This window comes from Cornus florida, unplaced genomic scaffold (genome assembly GCF_030987335.1).
Source record: "Cornus florida cultivar Cherokee Brave unplaced genomic scaffold, ASM3098733v1 CherokeeBrave_3.0.0_Hap2_Chr11, whole genome shotgun sequence".
Classification (NCBI taxonomy): domain Eukaryota; kingdom Viridiplantae; phylum Streptophyta; class Magnoliopsida; order Cornales; family Cornaceae; genus Cornus; species Cornus florida.
The window spans coordinates 115,431,476-115,453,583 of NW_026775581.1; the positions used below are offsets into that span (position 1 = coordinate 115,431,476).

At 32.0% G+C, this 22,108-nt stretch overlaps 1 protein-coding gene and 1 long non-coding RNA gene across 2 annotated transcripts; both read left to right on the top strand.

The window, feature by feature from the left end:
• The first annotated feature begins 12,362 nt into the window (after window positions 1-12,362).
• LOC132285160 (uncharacterized) lies at window positions 12,363-13,013 on the top strand. The gene is made up of 2 exons (XR_009472451.1): window positions 12,363-12,586; window positions 12,803-13,013. It is a non-coding gene; the product is annotated as an uncharacterized LOC132285160 (long non-coding RNA).
• Window positions 13,014-20,733: 7,720 nt separating this feature from the next.
• On the top strand, window positions 20,734-21,758 carry LOC132281914 (amino acid transporter AVT1J-like). Its single transcript, XM_059783567.1, has 3 exons — window positions 20,734-20,988; window positions 21,071-21,163; window positions 21,519-21,758. Exons 1-3 carry the CDS (start codon window positions 20,734-20,736, stop codon window positions 21,756-21,758), a joined length of 588 nt encoding a protein of 195 aa, XP_059639550.1.
• The last annotated feature ends 350 nt before the right edge of the window (window positions 21,759-22,108 follow it).

Sequence of the window (22,108 nt, forward strand, 5' to 3'; positions counted from 1 at the left end):
CAGAAGCAACGATCTCTAATAAGTTGTGTTCTAACCCACTGAGCCCAGAGATTGTCCCTGTAATTAGAAATGAGTATCCAAATATGCCTTAGAGCAGCTGCCATATTGGCAGATTCCAGATTTCTAAATCCCAAACCCCCAAACTCTTTAGGCTGACAACAGGCAACCCAATTCACCTTGGCTCTAGAATGCTTATATTCAGTGCCTGACCATAGGAAATTTCTCATAAGGTTAGTAACCTCTGCTATTACTGATTTTGGAAGGATGAATAGGCTAGACCAATAGTTAATCAAACTGTATAGGACTGCTTGGATTAGTTGGATTCTGTCTGCATAAGATAGAAAATTGGCTGACAAGTGGTTAATTCTTTTTGTAATTCCTTCAACAAGTCCACGACAATCATCAGCCTTAAGCCTTGTGGACAGCAGAGGGACCCCCAAATATTTAATAGGTAGAGAACCATCATTAAACCCTAGTAAAGCCTTGATATCATTAGATAGATCAATGTCCACACCCGAGACAAAGAATGAGCTTTTGGAGTTATTGGTGCTCAATCCTGAAAGGGCTGAGAAGTGGTCAAGGGTATGTTTTAGGGTAGAAACAGAGTCAAGGTCCCCATAGCAAAAAAGAAGTAGATCATTAGCAAAAATTAGGTGTGAAATTGCCAAACTCTTGCATCTTGAGTGAAATTTAAAGGTTGTGGATTGGGATATAAACCTCTTAGTGATAGCTGTGAAAACCTCCATTGCTAAAACAAATAGGAGTGGTGAGATTGGGTCGCCTTGCCTTAGGCCCTTCACCCCTCCAAAGTGACCGTGAAACTCGCCATTAAGGGATATAATGAATGATGGTGAAGTGATACAAGCTTTGATCCACCCAACAAATGGAAGAGGAAACCCAAAGATGTCAAGAACATCCAGAAGAAAATCCCACCACACTGAATCAAATGCTTTCATGAGGTCGACCTTTATAGCGCACCTAGGTGGTGAAAGATGCTTATGATAGCCCTAAAGTAGTTCCTGAGCCAATAAAACACTATCCCCAATATGTCTTCCCTTAATGAAAACATTTTGGCAAGGGTCAATGATGGCAAGAAGAGCTTGCTTGAGCTTATTTGCCAAAATCTTACTTGAGCTCATTTCTTGTATTACATTCAATTAACACTAATATTTAAATCTATTGTTAACATCTTATAAAACTCTTTATAACTTTGACTATATTAAACAAAGAAGTGGTGTATAATCCACAACAATCTAATAATTTTTCATCGACGTGGGAATAGGATGGTGCAACTTGTCACACATGTGAATTGCTGTTAGAAACGACACACACTTTTTAGTAACATACTTCCAATTGAAGATTGAAGAAAAAGTTATTATATTTTTTTCTACTGCCTGTGATAATTATTTTGTCTTATTTTCTTTTATTTCTTTTTACATTGCAGTATTGCCATGATTTGATAATAAAATATAATAACTTTTTCTTCAATCTTCAATTTCTCTTTCTCCTCCTCATTTTTTACTTTGTGAGTTGTGACACTTCCTGTTCCTTCTATTTTTTGGTCACACGAACATGACCATGCAACAGTACTAGACACATTAAAATTTGTAACCAAGAAATTGATGGCATGGTTGTACATCATTTTTACGTCACCTATTACTCATTGAATACCAACATACATGTGATATCCCTTGAACCCAAAGAGTCCAAATATAGAGAATATACTGAAATAAAAATAAAACCAGTGCAGTTGTGTGCCTATACCATACTTCTCTCATAGGTAATAGACATCTTATAAGTCAGTTTTACTTTTTGGTTCTCACTACCTACCACCTCTATATAATTCAGATTGAGAATGTGTTGGAAAACGTGTAAGTTTTAAAAACTTTCTGAGGAATTTTCATATATAAATCTTGATTCATCACATAGAGACAAATTTTATGCAAAAATAAAATATGATGTATCATTCAATTAAAAGATTGAATATTTACATCAAAGGTTTGAGTAAACCTTAGATCTCTACTCTAAAGTGAATGTTCTCACTTATTGTAAATCCCTTTTCTAGATGTCTTCTTCTTGAATCTCCATCTTCTTAGTAATGGTCTTGCCTTTAGGAATCACCTATAAGTCTCCATAAATAACTTTGGAAAACTAGGCTTGTGGGAGCCTCCATTAGATGAGAAAACAAACCCTAAAATTTAAAGAGAGAAAAAAATATATTCTTTTTTCTTTTCTTCCAAAAGTCTGCCCTAAAATATATATGAACCCATGTATATATAAGCAACATAAAAATAAGAAAAGGAAACAATAAATCATTCTCCATCTTTAATTCACATATCTTAAATCTAATAGGATTCCAATATCAAGTTGGGTTATGAGTAAGAATCCTATTAGGTTTATTATTTTCTTGGCTACAATGAATGAATAATCGGCCCGGTCCATGGATCCAATTAAATTAATTCATTAATTAATTTTTACTCCACTAAAAGAAATTAATTGAACTCCAATTAAATAATAAACAACCTCTAAGTCAATGTTTCATTTTGACCCTTCTATGCATAATTAATTATCGGATAAATAAAACCATCAATCCAATTACTTAATTAATATATTTATTTTGGTACATTTGATTATTTCTGGCTCGATCACAATAAAATATTTGTTTGACAAAAATAATAATTTAAATAAATAAATATATAATAAATCATTTTGTCTAAAAACATACGAAGGCCTTCGAATTTACTTTGTGATCAACCATAATCAATACAAAATAAATACAAGTAGCAATGATACAAATGTTGAAAATATAACCCTCTAACTATTAATTACATAATTTCCCAAAGTGCCGGTCTAAGGATTCCGAAGATTCCGCCGAACAAATCAAAGTAATTACTAATTAATTAAAAAGTCTATACTTCTCTCATGCTTAAGAATCAAATGCCATGACGTTGATTAGGGAACAATTGTATACGACGGCTCTTACAATATATCTCAACCTAACGCGGATCTAGTTCAAGTCTTAGTTAATAATGAGTCCATCCATAATTACCGACTATGAACTATTTATGATTACTATTCAGATTCATGTATTGATCGCAATCACATACGTATATAAATATCTCTTATAATCAAGTGGACACTATCAATTCCATAATGAATCGAAACATAATACATTGAATTTACCAATTGTATAAAGTATAAATATTTCAGATACGTCAGGAACATATGTCACTTTAATCCAAATAGGAATTTGCTATGTTAGGGCATATAAATCCCAACAGCTCCCATTTTCCCTCATAACCAATTCGAATTGCATCTAACTCTAATGTTATCCAGGTGACGATCAAAACAATTGATCATAACACCTTTGTTAATGGATCAACAAAGTTGTATTCCAATGCAATGTTATAGCCATGAGTACATTTTCTTGCTGGACAATAACATGTTTCTACACTATTGTCGATATATAGCTCGATAGGCAGGCTAGTAAGCTCCACAACCTTTAAATCAGTGAGATCAAATCAAAAGGCTTTATTTGCTGCCTTTAAAGCTGCAATGTACTCTACCTTCAGGTTTGAGTCAGCAGTTGAAATCTATTTAACAATCTACTAACTGATTTCCCTTCCATTGAGTGAACATACATTGAGTCATGGACCTTATATAACTAATTTAAAATCAGAACTATCATACCTGACTGGAACCACATCATCACATCCATAAATGAGTATGAGATCATTGGTTCTCTTAAGGTACTTAATGATATTTTTCACAATAGACCCATTATCAAGTTCGAGTATGGACTGATATCTACTGACAATCCCTACCATGTAGTAGATGTCCTGTTTGGTATAGACCATGGCATATATGAGACTCCCATATGTTGAAGCATATAGTTCCAGTCTCATTTGCTCAATCTCCTCTGCCTGTCTTGGAAAACTACTTACTAGAGAGAGCAATCCATGTCAATAACGCAAGAACTTATTCTTTAAGTTTTTGCATATCAAACCTGGTCAAAACTTTATCAATGTAGGATTATTAAGATAAGCCTATTTTCCTTTTAACCTGATCTTGCAAAAGTTTGATAATAGGAATATAGCTTATATCTTGAAGATCCTTCATTTCAAAATAATTGAACAACTACCTCTTTAATGATGACGAAGCTTCCACTTCATTATAAATGAGTAGGATGTCATTAATATATATATATATATATATATATATATATATATATATATATATATATAATTAGAAAAATAATGACATTACCCTAAACACACATGGTTCATTTACTAAGAAATCTTCTGATATCCTTTTGTAGATTAACTTGCCTTCCATAGGTATCACCCTATTAGAAAATTCTTCAAGATCCCAGATCTTATTAGAATACATAGATTCCAACTCTTATTTCATAGTAACTTGCCAAAATGATCTATATCCATATCGGTTCACGCTTCCATGTAGCTTATTGGGTCCAACTCATGTTTAACAGGTATGTCCGTAAAGGTCTCACCTAAAAACATGATTCTGTCAGATTGGATGATAATCCTCTTATTACAATAATGTACCGATGTAGAAATCTGTGTACTAGATGATGCTGAAACATCAATAGGGAATTCATATATTATTCTTAATCTCTATAATAAGTGTGTTAACATGTGGTATATCTAGTACTTATACCATATTCTCTAACATTATGCTACTAGGTATGTGATTCATAATATGATCCTCCTATATATAAACAGTTAGTGTAAACAATCAACTTTTATCATTGAGATCATAAAATAATCCATCATAGTGCTTTTAGAGTAGCCATCAAATCAAGCATACCTATGATCTGCTTCCAACTTATTTGTCTATATCAAGCGCACATGTGCAAGACTACCCCATATGTGCATGTGATTCAAACTAAGATTTAGTCAAAAACACAGCTCAAACAGTATCCTTGAGACAGACTAAGATGGAATGCAGTTCATAATGCTCATCGAAAATATCATTAACGCTAAACTCTTAAATGAAAGAGATAATGTAGCATAATTGATCATAGATCTAGCCATGTTAAGCAGAATTTTGTTATTCCTATTTGACACCTCAATTCATTGAGCGTCAATTGCGGAAAAACTGGTACACAACACCCTCATTAACCATATATTCTTTGCACAATCCCAAGAAATACTCATATCCACGATCAGATCGAAGTGTTTTGATAAGTTTACCTAATCTGTGCTCCACATCAGTCTTGACACTTTCGGAATATACCTAAAATTTAAGACTTGTGTCGCATCAGATAAATTTATCCAAAATGTGAGTAATTTTGCTTGGATGTTCAAAAGACTATACGTGTCTGTGTGTACCGACTGCAATTGTTCTTTATGTCTATTTTATTTAGCTGATTAAGCCCTTAGGGTTATCTATCCTTCAAAACAGGATTCACAACTTTGGTTTAGGCTCCCCTGTTTCACTAGGTTATAAACTTTTTTTGACCAATCTTTGAATCTCATTTTGACTGATTACAACTCATAAATAGACATTAAAAATATAATGAGTCCGGAATAACAAATTTTCTCTTAACATTCAATCTAGAAGATGCAACATTAGTTTCTACATCTTACAAATATTAAGAGTCTGTGGTTATAGTATATTAACCATCTTTCAATGCACCAGAAGCAATCACACCTCTATTCAATTTTATAAAACCAGTTTTACAAAATAACAACACAGTTTTTATAAACCAAAAGTGAAACAAGAATGAGATTGCGCCTAACATCTGTGCATAAAGATAGTTCTCTAATACTAATATCCTCATACTCTCTAATTTCAGATGTAATACTCCCACTGACTTAGCTACAACCTTGGCATCGGGTTAAAAAACAAATATATATCCATATCATCGAAGCTTCTAGATTCTTGAAATCCTTGTAACGAATTGCAAACATGTTTAGTGGCTCCAGAATCTATCCATCAAGAATTAATAGATACAACCACATAACATGGCTCAATGAATAAATATATATTTTCCTATGCCACGTCATTACTTAGACAATTCGTCCTTTAGTGTTTTAGTTAGCGGTAAAAGAAACAGTTTCCTTCGCCCTCAACATATACTGCCTTATTTTCTTTAACCTTTTGGATACCCATGTTTTGTGCTAGCCTAGTGCTATTATCATCCTTCTCATTTCCTTTACCTTTCCACTTGGGGCTAGAAGAAGATGGTATAGACTAGGTTAGATTGATAGGAACGCCCATACTCTTGATTATCCCTTCATATGTTATCAATTCTATAAGAATATCAGCGAGTGTGAACTTAAACTGATTCCTTATTTAGTTCACTTTAAAAGAGTCAAATGAGTTTGATAACAAGGCAATAATCATGTAAACTTGAAACTTACCACCCAAGTCAGCCCTATTAACCTCTAGTTTAATTTTTAAAAAAATAACAAACAATCATTTTCTAAAATTCGATCTTTTACTGGAGATTCTTAGGCTATCTTGATGGTATTTAAATCTGACATAATACTTAGGCATATACTCTATCTAATCTCACTAAAACATCTCATTGCGTTTTAACATGATGGTTGAAGAAAATAAAATAATGCAAATGTTAGCCTTATTTTAGCTTTTGAGCGTATTCGAGATAAACTCTAAAATATTGCACCAAGTTATATCATTTGCCTTATTTTATTTATTAAAAACATTAATGTTCTTTTGGGTATCTTAAAGTAAAAGGATTAGGTTTAGGAGTAGTAAATACATTTGTACCACTATGTTGTGAATAAAATATCTAAGTTCCTATTCCAGTCAATATAAATGAGGTCCAAATACATTAAATATGTTAGCAAGCAGATAAAATGGATTCGACATAATTCATCTGAATATAAATGCATTAATACAATATGCAACGTGAATTATTTATACTATCATGCATATTTAAAATTAAAATGAGTTTGTTAACCACATAATATAATAAAGCTCAATAGAATAAGAATTCATTATCATTATTGGTGAACCTTTTAATTAATGCGGGTCCCTCAACTTTGTAGCATAATAAATCACACAATCAATACGTCAATAACTTATCCTGATGGAGGAGTTCATTATTATTATTTTTGAGATTCATTTGCTATTAGGCGAGCACTTCCATTAAAATAATATGTGGGTCCCTTAACTTTTACATGAAAAATCGGATAACCAATACGCCAATAACTTATTCGGTTGGCGAAGTTTATTATTGCTATTGGCGGGCAAATCCCATCATTTTCATATCTCTTAAGACAATGCCTTGTCTATCTATATAAAATGATTTCCGATTATATTTAGCTTTTTTAAAATCACCTAGTGTAGACCACTCCGTTAGGGAGCTAACACTATTGATTTTAGATTGAGTGTATAACGTTATTAATGCTCCAATGAAAAATAAAATACTAAATATCTTGTCATTATAATCTAGACTTTTTAAATCATGCGTAGAGCCTTATTTTTAAAGATCTAATTATAATGAACATTTAATATTTTTATTTTCATGAGATAACCATTTTTGTAATATTAAGACTCTGGAGCCTTATTTTTGAAGATCTAATTACAATGATTTTAATAACGAGGGCCATGGGATAATGTATAAAAATTCCTGTTCCCACTCAATTTTTAATCATTCATAATTAGGGTTTTCAATTTATTCATTTACATGGTATAATGCATGCAAAACGCCTTAATCTTAATCCAATTAAATTTAAAAAATATTTGGACTTTAAATGATTCACTAATATTTAATTTAAGGCACTCTTTTAAAATAATTTACAAAAATAATTTTTCATTTCCCAATAAGTGCCCTCCAATTAGTTAGTAATCAAATCCAATTAATTTTCATAATTTAATTAATATAAATCAAGTCATTTAAATAAATATCATGGATCCAATCCATGAATAATAATAATTAACAATTATATATTCTATGCATTTCATACATCATATAAATAAATAAATGACAGATAAAGCAAATAAAATGGCCAATGAATTTAGCTTTTAACATTTAATTGCTCTAATAATTGCACGAGGGTCCTCCATCGGCTTGGAAACTATCTTCTCTCCCCTTGGACCTTCTTGAAACTTCATAGTATCATTGATGAAGATTACATGGCTTTAAATAAATTTTACAATTTGAAATATAATGAAAAAAATTAAATTACATAATTGAACTTTCAAATAGTTAAATCAAAGCCTTAATTACATTAATCCAAAGATAATATTACATTAGACCTATAAGCTTCATCCATGACCCAAAAATACATCATCATCCATTCAGAGTTATACATACATCATCATCATTATGTATCAATATATATCAACATATTAAATCATATATTAACATACATCAATAAATATATATATATATATATATATATATATATATATATATATATATATATACACACACACGATTTGGATCAATGAATGATGATTTTGATAAAAACATGATCTCTAGTAATGAATCAAACCATGCTCTGATATCATTGCTTGGAAACGTGCAAGTTTTAAAAACTTTCTGAGGGATTTTCATACATAGATCTTGATTCATCACATAGAGACAAATTTTATACAAAAATAAAATATGATGTATCATTCAATTAAAAGATTAAATACTTACATCAAAGATTTGAGTAAACCTTAGATTTTCTCCTCTAAAGTGAATGTTATAACTTATTGTAGATCCTTTTTCTACATGTCTTCTCCTTGGATCTCTATCTTCTTGGTAATGGTCTTGTCTTTAGGAATCACCCATAAGCCTCCATGAATGACCTTAGAAAACTAGGCTTGTGGGAGCCTCTATTAGATGAGAAATCAAACTTTAAAATCTAAAGAGAGAAAAAAATATATTCCTTTTTTTTTTTTCTTCCAAAAGTTTGCCCTAAAATATACATGAACCCATGTATATATAGGTAACATAAAAATAAAAAAAGGAAACAATAAATCCTTCTCCATTTCTAATTCACATATCTCAAATCTAATAGAATTTCAATATCAAGTAGGGCTATGAGTGATAATCCTATTGGGTTTATTATTTTCTTGGCTACAATGAATGAATAGTCGGTCCGGTCCATAGACCCAATTAAATTAATTAATTAATTAATTTCTACTCCACTAAAAGAAATTAATTGAACTCTAATTAAATAATAAATAACCTCTAAGTCAATGTTTCACTTTGACCCCTCTATGCATAATTAGTTATCGGATAAATAAAGCCATTAATCCGACTACTTAATCAATATATTTATTTTGGTACCTTCGATTATTTCTGACTCGATCACAATAAAACATTTGTTTGACAAAAATAATAATTTAAATAAATAAATATATAATAAATTATTTTGTCTAAAAACACACGAAGGCTTTCGAATTTACTTTGTGATCAACCATAATCAATACAAAATAAATACAAGTAACAATGATGCAAATGTTGAAAATATAACCCTCTAACTATTAATTACATAATTTCCCAAAGTGCTGGTCTAAAGATTCCGAAGATTCCACCGAACAAATCAAAGTAATTACTAATTAATAAAAGAGTCTATATTTCTCTCATGATTAAGAGTCAAATGCCATGACGGTGATTAGGGAGTAATTGTATACGACGGCTCTCGTAATATATCTCAACCTAAGTCGGATCCAGTTCAAGTCTTAGTTAATAATGAGTTCATCCATAATTACCGACTATAAACTATTTATGATTACTATTTAAATTCATGTATTGATCGTCATCACATACATATATAAGTATCTCTTGTAATCAAGTGGACACTATCAATTCCATAATGAATCGAAATATAATACATTGAATTCACCAATTGTATAAAGTATAAATATTTCAGATACGTCAGGAATATATGTCACTTTAATCCAAACAGGAATTTGTTATATCAGGGCATATAAATCCCAACAAAATGAACAAGAAAAGTGTTCATCAACGCTGGGAATAGCAAAAATATCCTCCACCCCTTCCTTTTTTCATGCTAATCTTTTAATCATGGAGGCAATTAATGAAGCCCAAGCACAAGCTGTATAAGGATTTGTTGGAATTGCCTCTACTGTCTTCAACGGAGTCAATGCTTTATTAGGTATGTAATATATTATAGTAGTTGTGATGATCGTGTCATCTTTTCTTTTTTTAGCGATATTTTTTTAAAATTATTATTATATTCCCAAGACTATGTTAAATGTTTGGGAATGGTTCTCGACACTTCATTAATTTATTCTTGTTCATTTTACCCTCATAGCATTGCGGGTTCGCATAGCACTTGTGTGCCTTTTGATTTATGTTTTGTGGGGGTATTTGTTCGGTTATATTTTGGGAACAATTTCATTTTCGGGGTCTTTCTGTAAATATCTTTTGAAGATATTTTCTTTTGGGGCATTAGTGTAAATATCTTTTAGAGATATCTTTATTTTGAGGTTTTTGTGGAATTATCTTTTGGAAGATATTTTATTTTGGGGCAATAGTACGATTATCATTTAAGATATTTTTCATGGAGGGCCTTTTGTGCAATTAAGGAAAGTTTTTACCATTTGTCCTATTGTGGTTAGGATACTTGTACGGATGTCTTTTTTAACGTTCTTTGAGCCATGGGTTCTTAGAAATGCTTTTCGGGCCTTTTCCTCCGTTTTAGTGTTTTTGACTCGGGAAGTCGCCATATGGGCCCTAGACGGATTTTGGGGTACGGGATTCGTTTTTTGATATAGTTTCTTTCATTGGGAGTCATTTTGGATACCTGTACTTTCATGTGTTCGGTTTTTGTCCATTTGAGCGCGTTCGGACAACTTTGACTTTTCGGGGTTAAGTGGGGCCGAACCAGTCAAGTGTTCGATTTTTTTTTTTTTGACACTTTGCATTTATTGTTTTTGGGATATATTGGACCTATATATTTAATTTGGTATTTTTTAGACATCATATTTTATTTTGAGCCGATCGTGTTATTATTTTCCTAATATTTTTCTATTTCTTGGATCTTTTTACAATTTTTGCTTTTGTGGGTTCCATGGGATGTATGTATGTATATTGGATAAGAGAGAGGGATCTGCCGAGAGAATCCCCCCGCCCCCCCCCCCCCCCGGTTTTTCTTTTCTTTCTCCTTTTCTTTTTTATTTCTTTTGTGTTCTTATACAAAAGAGCCAATTTGATCCGTTTCTCTTGGGGTTCACGAGTTTTCGTAGAAGGGTTTTATGATGGAGACACCACGGAGAGCAAAACCTTCCTTTATGTTTTTGATTATGGGAATTTCAGATTTTTGGGACCAAGTTCGGGTTTGGATTCGGAGGCGGCTGTAAGAGGCTTTGTTGTTCCTTTCACTTTCCTTGTCGTGCACTCGGAGTGGCAGCTTGATTGGAGAATTTTTGTTTTTGAAATTTTTATCTCATTGAGGTAGGGATATGTTGCGTACGTAAAGTTACGTCTTTTTTGTGTTTTATGAGTTAGTTTCGGGTTTTACATGCATATGTGTATGTGTGTGTATATATTTAGAATTGTATATATAGATTTAAAATGCCTTATGATAATGATTCTAGAAAGAAGTTATTGATTCCATACCTAATTTTTTTTATTGATGTATTAATTTAATTTATAAATATTAGACCGTGCGTTTACGGGGTTTAGTGAGTTACTTGTGATTGTATACATTTTATACTCGATGTAGGACTTGTGGACAATATGATAAAATTGTGAGAGTTGGAAATATGATCTTGTGACAATCCGAATTTTTAGAGTTCTATTTTCTTTTTATTAAATTGAGAGGGATTATTTATTTTTGTTCTGTCAATTATTTTGCATTGTATCAGATTTATTTTGAGTGAAAGATTGTTTCTTTTATTTGGAAAATTTCACGTGGGTTGTTGTGTATCATTTGCACTAAAGATGGGTTTATTTGGTTGTTGCATATTTTATATATATATAGTATTTTGGCATCTGATGGAAGAGGGGAACACTTGGCCGAAAGGAAAAATGAGAAAGGAAATATTATTTTAGGATTTTTTTTATGGTCAAAATTGCATGTTGCTTGGCTTTGTACGTGGGCTGGTACTGGGCTGTTGGGTGATGTACATAAATGAAAAGAATGTAATGATTAAGCTAAGTTAGAGATAAGGATTTCGTGGGTCCCATTAGGTGATTTTCTGGTTGGCTTTTCACATGGGTTGTCTGACGTTTCAAAGTGAGGCTGTATTTGGTTGAAATTGGTTTTGTTTCTGATGGTGCATGTGGAGCTACCGAAATGATAAGAAAAGGGAGTGGGTGGCGGGACCCAGTTGAATTTTTGAAATGGTATTTGTACATTGTGTCGGTTTATTTGGCTTATAAATTGAGCGTTTTGTGTGTACTGCTAAGTAAGCAAACAGAGAAATAAAGACAAAGCCGAAAGAGAGTTTGAGAAAATGAGAAAGAAAGACAGAAAGAGTTTGAGAACAGTGAGCCGAGACAGAGAAGAGAGAAATTAGAAAATTAAAGAGTGAGCAGAAAGATTGAGGAGAAAACAGAGAGAGCCGAGAGTTGCAGAGGAGGCCGGAGCTTGAGGCTTTGATGATTTAGTGAGGAAATTTTTTTTTCAGTGTAGGGTTTTCTATACCTTGAATGGCTTGGAGTGGTTTTGTTTCAATTGTTTTAATTAAATGTTTTGATTAAATATTTTAATTAAATGCATATGTATTTTTCTTATATACTCACATGACTATGTATATATTGTGAAGCTGTTTTGTTAAACCTCCATGAAATTCTTGTTATGGTTTTTCCTACTGGGACTTTTGTCTCACCACCCTCCGGTTTCAGGTACTGAAGATGAACGGGGATTGCTAGATACGAGCTTAGGATGAAGAGTCGGCGTTGCAGGATTTATTTTATTTATTTTGGAGATATTTTTTGTATTTGAGGAAATTGACTTTGTATAAAAGAGAGTATTTTTTTATGATCCTGTGTGTATTTTGATGTATCTAGATTTGTATAAATTGAGGATTTTAGTGAAAAATTCAGGGTTGTGACAGATCTAAAGATGCTTAGTGGGCTTCTTGTTAAAACACATATATATAATCTCCATGTTATGTATTTGTGTGATTGAATTGGACATATATGAGATACAAAAAGGTGAACTCCAATGAGTTCATTTGGACAGCTATATCTCTCATTTCTATAATATGTTCACGGACCCCTTTATCACCCATATGCTTCATTAATGATAATTTGGTCATTAGGGTGCTAACTAATGCTTGGTCGGAACTTACAAACTGTTGTTCAATTGCTGCCATGTATTTTTTTGTCTTAGTACATTCATGAATAAAATTCTTTATGTTTTTCCCAACATGACTTTTAATGAGACACATACTTAAGCGATTTGATCGCTCCCACCTCTCATAAGAAGCCTTTTTACTTGGCGTACTTGATTCTGTGGGGATGAGTGGTTCATCCACACAAAGTGCCAAATCAATATCCATGCACCCCAATGTTAGAAGGATTTTCTCCTTCCAATCCGAATAATTATCACCAGTTAAAAATAGGATATGAGATGAACCAATATTGACAGAACCAGATGAAATTACTGCAAAAAGAAAACATGCCAAACATTACTTTACTATACAATAAACTTTATTGAAATTCCTAACCCAGGTTAAAAAATTTCATATCAAAACAATGTGTCAATATAACCTTCTTATGGGAAGATGTTTTAATACAATAAAGTTTTGAAAATATAGCCATAATGGGATAAAACATTCTTTATTGACATTAAACCGATAATGATATAGTCTTGTGGGCATTTGTATTCATTGCCAGTTTAATTCCAAATTCATTTTTTATCCATGTTCATTCATAAACAATGATTATTTTCCTATGTGGCAGAATAAAATATTTTTTATGAATGAACTATAACCTTTTAATGAATAATTTTTATGTGATATAAATATCATATAGTAAAACTTTATTTTATATCACACTAAACAACCAAAGATGTTGTAGCTACTCTCTGGTTAAAAAAAGGCATTAAAATAATATTCGTACTCATACTTTAATAAACTGTATGTATGAGAGTATACTTAAAATAGACTTTAATATGCAGTAACTGTACAACTATAGAGTATTATTCATTTTTATAGATATTTCCAAAACTATATAACTCCAGAGTATACTGTATAACTAAAATTTCTATAACATTCCATGCATGTATAGACATTTAACCATTCATTATAAAACCATTTTTATGGTCTTATGATGAGATTCACAATTTTTTAAAGCAGTCGTGAAAACGCTTGTGTCTGAATCACTTTTATAGCCAATGTTGTACCCACTGTATGAATTCACGATAAGATTCTCCTATATTTAAAGTAGTCGTTAAACCGCTTCGGTCTGAACACTTTATTCATCGCAATGTGTAATATTCCCTTATCACTTCATTCTGTAACAAAAAACACTTTACCGGTCAAAGTAACTAAAACAATAAAACAGTAACGGAAAAGTATTACAGACAGAAACACACCCACAAAAAATAATATTGAACAAACAGAACTACCAAGAAAATATTACAGGCCAGAAAGAGAACAACCACATAACCGCTAAACAAATATTATAGGCTAGAAAAAAAAAATGATAAGACAATCGCTAAACAAATATTACATACATATAAACCAAAGGATAATATAACCAAAAGGTATGGCTCTGATACAAAATGTAAGAAACTATCAAGCCTAAAAGAAGATAGCATTACCTCTATCATGAAATCAGATTTGTTAATGCCTACAAAACAAAGTGAGAAATCCCAAGATGTTCACGCATATTCAAGTCTTTATGCGTATACTTGATGAAGACGATACAGACTATACTTGTTAGGTATGGGACCTCTATAAGGATAAGAGAGAGTGTGATCCATCATTTCAAACCCATTGTTTTATTCTAATCAAAATGGTAACCACCTTCAACTTTCCACAACCACATTGCTGTAACTTCCCAAAACGTGTAACGTTGTGTCAGACATAGTGGATTGGAATATGAATGTAGTATGGCAATGTAGGCCACACACGTGTTATAAATACATGTGTCTAACAATATGAACTTCCAATAATAAAGTCGCATTTGGTAGCACCGAATCGATGTTTTGAATTTGCGATTAGACGAGATAAAGTTACAAATTCCATCACGTCCCCATGTAACTAAATATAGCATTAAGTTTTTCTTGTTAAGAAGTTTTCTCTAAATTTTTTATATAACATGTATCTTTATGGTAGATTTTATCTAGCATGGGAATTTTATTATTTATTATTTTATTTTTTTATCGTAATAACTTCAGTTTTATAGTTCTAGATTTTTGGCTAAAAGAAATACCATAAATTTTTTTAGGTATGCCATCAAGAGTTAGTAATTTTTTATTTTTTAAATCCAAAGGTCGAGGAAACTGAATGAGTGAGTTTACTTTCAGGGAAGAAAAAAGTAATAATAATAATTTATCCAAAAAAAAAAGCAAAAAAAATATTGTATAGATGGGCGAGTTTCAAGTAGAAGTTGATAAAGTAAAGCACTTACAAATGACTTTTCTTGCACTGTATAGCACATTGGTTCAGAATTAGAATCGACCAAGCAATTCCAATTCCTTGCATGCCTCAGAGATACAAAATTTCACCAAACCAATTCCAATTCCTTGCATGCCCTTCATCATCCATGGTCCCACCATTATCCTTATCATCGAGCGGATGTGGGGTGGGTTCTGGTGGGCTTGAGCCGACCCCAAAAAGAGAAAAATTTACTATACTAATTTTGGCCCAGGCAAAAAAAAAAAAAAAAAAATTAATAGTATTATCCAAAAAAATATTGTATAGATAAATAATAATAATAATTTATCCAAAAAAAAAAGAAAAAAGTAATAATAATAATTTATCCAAAAAAAGCAAAAAAATATTGTATAGATGGGTGAGTTTCAAGTAGAAGTTGATAAAGTAAAGCACTTACAAATGACTTTTCTTGCACTATATAGCACATTGGTTCAGAATTGGAATCGACCAAGCAATTCCAATTCCTTGCATGCCTCAGAGATACAAAATTTCACCAAACCAATTCCAATTCCTTGCATGCCCTTCATCATCCATGGTCCCACCATTATCCTTATCATCGAGCAGATGTAGGGGTCGGTTCTAGTGGGCTTGAGCCGACCTAAAAAAAAAAAAAAAATTTACTATACTAATTTTGGCCCGGGCAAAAAAAAAAAAAAAAAAAAAAAAAAATTAATAGTATTAGCCCACCCCAAAATTAGCTCACCCAATCAAGCCTTAGTCAACTCAGCTACCATACTATAATAGAGGCCCAAGAAAATTTATAAGCCCATGGATGATGGGCCACTAGAAAAAAAATAAAAAAATAATTTTGGGCAAATCATTTCTGCCTCCCCAAACGCCTCCATCTCTATTCTCGTTTTCAACTTTGAACTTCCTCTCTTTCTCTCTCTCTCTCTCTGCAACTGCAAACTACAAAATCTACAAGAATCAGAAGTTCAAAACCCATATATTCAGTTTATCTATCTGTCTGCAAGAATCAATAGTTCAAAACCTATTACTTATTTCAAAACCCATATCGGCATATCATTTCAAATTGTTCAAAAAGTCAAAACCCATATCTTTCAGTTTCCATCTCCCGCTGTTCCAGTTCGGATTCGCCGTTCACGAGCTTCAGCCTCTAGCCCACTGGCTCTCAACTCTCAAGCTTGCCCCCCTTCTCTCTCTACAACTGCTAACTTGTATGTATGGGTTTTGTTTTAATGTTTTTTCTAAATCAACTAATCAAGGTCTGTAATTCTTGTTTAGCAAACTAAATCCTATTTGGTGAATTTTTTTATGATCTTTTTTATATAATATATATATATTTTTTGTCAATATAAAGTAACAAAATTTGCATTGCATTTTGAGGTAATCACCGTAAACTACATTTTATTTCAGCAAAACAATTTTTTTTTTTTAAAAATTATTTCTATTACTTTTTTTTTTTTTTGGGTCAATTATGTCTACAAGAAAATTTGAATCTGGGCATGAAAAAAGAAAAATAAAAAGAATCTGAATTGGATTAGAAATATGTAGAGATTGAATCTAAAACAATTTTTATCAACATGCCAAGCTTTTTGAACATGGAAATCTTTTCAGAACTAAAAAAAAAAAAAATCATTACAAGACTTTGACAAGCAAAAGTACTTAATTTAGGGTAAATCTCTAAATTTACTTTTTGAAAATTAAAATACTTACAAAAAGCATGTTTTTGGTCAAAAGAAGAGATAGGTTACTGAGTGGTGAATTATTCAGAAGTAAATTGGTAATTTTTTTATTTTTATTTTTTATTTTTATTTTATTTTTTTATTAATTACCCAAATAGGATTTTTTATGCCTTAATCAGTTAATTGTCTAAACAAACATTGTTAGTTAACTAAAATTGAATGTTGATTTTGGTTGATATATTTTGATTTAGCCCACCCCATTGAGAAATATTGGATCCGCCCCTACTAATAATATTTTGTTTTACATAGAAATACAATCTGTGTAATGCACGAAGGATATATTCAATCTTTCTGCCGTATTTTTATTTTCAAATTTTGGTTTTTGATTTTCTTTTGTTATAAGAATGCAGAATATCATGATATTGATTTATTAATTTTGAAGATTATTCCTAAACTAATGCATTGTACTTTGTTATTGGATTAATTCAACATAAGAGCTGAGTATAATATACGTTAATCACACCTATTCATAATTACACCTCTTTCTACGGATAGGCGTACAACATTTTGATTGAAAGCATAGTTAGGTTGGGTTAGGTTAGGTTGATACATGATACAGGTAGTACTTAGATAGTGGTGTTTTAATTGTTATGAGTGAGATTGTGAAACCTCTTCCTCACGACTTGAGTGTTTTCTTATTTTTAGGGTTAGCATCGGGCCTTAACATTTAGCAAGAATAAGGTTCAAGAAACATACCTTCTCAGTCATCAGGTAACAAAATCTTACTTTTTCTAATATTTTAATTGGCATTTTTAGCTATTGGTTACATTTATTTATTTATGTTTTACATATTGATTTTTGTTTTTGTTTTTGTTTTTTTTGTTTTTTTTTTGTTTTTTTTTATGTTTTCGTTTCTACGTACATATATATAATATTGTTATGATGTGATGCTTGAACAATTTATTAATGGGAATTAAAGACTTGGAAGTTTAGTTTTCAATTTCAGAATATATGTTTCACAAGTTTTTTAACGCTTTTAAAACTTTTCCTCTTTTGTCCTACTAATATAGGTCTCTTTTCTGAAAGAAGAGAGTTGATTGGAATGAGTGGAGTAGGGAAAAAGAAAAGGTATGTTTTTTTTTGTCTAGCTAATTGAATTATAAAAATCATCTTACCATTGTAGCAGTGATGTTGGTTTTAAAATGACCAATTATTATAGGAAGTCTCTTTTCAGTTTATCTTAATCAAATGTATATATATGCAAGAGGATTACGTGATTCTAGATGACGATTCTAGATGAGGATGTTAATGTCAACGTTATGAGGATTTTGATGTCAACGTTGACTCTAGTGATGATGATTGATGATGTTGATAATATGTTGATGCACTCAAATTAAGTCAAAGCACTTAGAATTGAAGACATACTACTGAACATAGTGTCTAATTCTTTAGTTACAAGAATCTTTGGTCACTTCACATGATTTTTGAGTTCCTGAAAGTTTGAAACAATGGTGTGTAATATGATTCATCTACTTGGGCTTTCTTCTTTTTCATCTCTCTAAACCCTAATTTTATCAGTGAAATAGAAAAAGAAGACTCTATGCAATTTTAAGTTAACTTTATTAGCTTGAGTATTGATAGAGCTTCTGAAATGTTGAAACTGAAATATCAAAGAAAAGAGAGTCCACCAATAAGAATTACCCAACTTAGGACAAAATAAGTTCTCTGAGCGTCTCGACTAATATTGGCATGGGAGATTTCTATAGATATGGACTTATAGAGAGAAAGATATATGGTTGGGGGCATAAAAGTTTACGACAATTGTGAACCAACGATAGGGTTGTGAGCTTTTGGCTTGTTTCATGCATCGGATCTAGGAAGTGTACAACAATGAAATGGAAAGCTCTGATGCCCTCAAAGTTACAGACAGAGACAATAATTAATATTATATATTTATAACTTACTTTACTAAACTAATATGGTACTATGTAGATTATACATATATACACGCATTTTAAATAGAGAAGCATTTATCACTAATCATGGCAAATTAGTTAGATGGCAACAATTGCTGCGAATAACATACTTGTTGATTTATAGTTTTTTTTTCTTAGCTTCCCTTGAGAATTTTGTTATATAATATGCTTTTCAAGTTTAAAGTTTTAGCTATGAATGCATATTCAAGTGACATGCTTTAGAAGTTATATATAACATATTGGTATTTGCTTGAAAAGGTTTGCAGTTTCCCATTTATTTATTTTTCCCCTGCATTATTTTGTGACTACGCTGTTAAAAATTTAAGTATGGTATGCCACTCTCTTTTTCCTACTTATCCAGTGGTATCAAAGAGTAGTGTTATCTAGATTTATATGTAATTTTTTTTTTTTTTTTTGTTATTTTTTTTGACTTGCTTTTACCATACAGCTAGTATTATTTTTCGTCTTGCTCTTGACTTTGAATCATATATATACCATCTAATGCCAACATATACTGTTCCTGAAACTATGTTCATTAAACTTAAATTTAGATTGAGGAAACTAAGATCTCTTTTTTACTGTTGATAAATTATATATGAATTAGAATTTCCAGCTTAATTAAATCTAAGATTCCAGCCAGTGTGTTCACACAACTATATTTTGAAATGTAGGGCTAAATGGAAACCTCCAGATGACAATGTATATAGGATAGATAGTAACCCAACTCCTGTGAAACAAACAAAAATAGAAGGAAAAATTGCAACATTTTTTATACGACATTGTTATGGACGTGGATCCGAACCTCACAACCTATCCTGACACAGGTGAACGTGCATTTGGAAAAAGATGTCGATGGCTCATATTGTTTTTTAGAGTTGTTTTTGGCTGCAACTGGGCTCTTGATCATTGAAGGGGAACATTAGACCACCAATCACTAGTTCGATGACATGTGCACTGTAGCAGAAAGCATATAAGCTGGTAGTGGTAGGGATTCCCTTCAAATGTAGAGTCGTCCCCTTCTCATTAAACCCAATCCCAGCAAATGCACCATTCCACAAAGTTGAGCCAATGTTTATAGTAGATGTCAGCACTCCAGTGGCAGAGATATAAGATAGAATACTGAGGTTGTTGAACCAGATGGTAGGCATTACCACGAGGTCAACTATCAGTACAAAGCTTTGTCTTCCTCCCATGTGTAGTTGTCCAATCTTAATTGCCACTTTGGGGAATAATTTATGCAAACAAATTATCCCCTTCAATGATCAAGAGTCCAGTTGCAACCAAAAATAGCTCTACTACGTTCATCAAAAATAATATGAGCCATCGACATCTTATTCCAAATGCACGTTCACCTATGTCAATGTGCATTTGGAATAAGATGTCGATGGCTCATATTGTTTTTGATGAACGTAGAGCTGTTTTTGGTTGCAACTGGGCTCTTGATAGGGGATAATTTGCACAAATTATTCCCCAAAGTGGCAATTAAGATTGGACGACTACACATGGGAGGAATACAAAGTTTTTTACTGATAGTTGGCCTCGTGGTAATGCCTACTGTCTGGTTCAACGACCTCAGTGTTCTGTCTTGTATCTCTGCCACTAGAGTGCTGACGTCTGCTATAATCCTTGGCTCGACTTTGTGGATTGGTGCAATTGGTAGGATTGGGTTTAATGAGAAAGGGACGACTCTACATTTGAAGGGAATCCCTACCGCTACTAGCTTATATGCTTTCTGCTACAGCGCACATCCTGTTTTCCCTACCCTCTACACTTCTATGGCAAACAAGCTTCAATTTACAAAGGTATGTACCAATGTCATCGAACTAATTAAGGTTCTTTTTTCACAAGAGACTGGCGGTCTAATGTTATGCTTTCTCTTTGTAGGTTATGATGTTGTGTTTTCTCTTCTGTACCTTAGCGAATATGTCTATGGCAGTCACCGGGTATCTAATGTTTGGCTCAAAGGTGGAGTCACAGGTAAGCAGACACGAACTTGGCTGAATTTTTTTTGTTTAGTATTATGCCTTTATTGATTCTTTAATTTTGAATTATATACCTATATAATTTCACTTTTGCTCTACTGAAATTACTAAAAAAATTCACTAGTGCCCCTACCTTCACATAATTTTCTGGGTGCCTCCCTGCAGATAAGCTTAAGTCATCGTACTGAAAAGATTAGTTCAAAAGTGACCATCTACACTACCTTGATCAATCTGGTCTCAAAATATTCATTGATGGTTATACTGATAGTGCACTTGATTGAAGGTCTATTTTACCATTCTAACAATAGGAGACTATTTAGCCTGTTGTTCAAGACCTGCTTGGTGATCAGCACGATTGTTGTGGCTATGACTCTTCCCTTTTTGGATCTCTCATGTCACTTGTTGGAGCTTTTCTGGGTTTCACAACATCTGTTTTACTGCCTTGCATTTGCTACCTGAAGATCACAGGCAGTAGTTGTAAAAGGGTTGGATTGGAATTGGTGGTTGTAGGTGTAGTCATCTTAATGGGTATCTTCACGGCAATTGTTGGTACTTGGACATCTTTAAAGGAAATTATAGGGATATTTTGACTTGTCAGGGTCAGATTTCTTTGGATGAAATTGAGAATTATAGTTATTGAAGGGTTATTTTTCTTAGTACTTAAGTGGAGAATTTATAGGTACGGCTATCTTTTGATTTGGATTTTAGTACTAAGTGCAATGATATATGTTTTTGTTAGTTTTATTGTTCATGCTCTGTGTATATTGAACTCATGTTTTTATGTTTTCATCTAAATTTCATAAATGTATGTTGCTAAAATATCCATTAATTGTTGATAGATATCCCTAGTGGAAGTTTTATTCAAAGTGTGACAGTACCATAAAAAAAAAGGTTTAGATAAAATATATCAACAATATATATGTTTTAAGGCCATTTAACA

Excerpts from the sequence above, each read along its gene's own strand:
- LOC132281914 (XM_059783567.1), top strand. The coding sequence starts at position 20,734 with ATGCCTACTGTCTGGTTCAACGACCTCAGTGTTCTGTCTTGTATCTCT. Across the intron at positions 20,989-21,070 it reads ACAAGCTTCAATTTACAAAG|GTTATGATGTTGTGTTTTCT; the intron begins GTATGTACCAAT and ends TTCTCTTTGTAG. Across the intron at positions 21,164-21,518 it reads GCTCAAAGGTGGAGTCACAG|CACGATTGTTGTGGCTATGA; the intron begins GTAAGCAGACAC and ends CTTGGTGATCAG.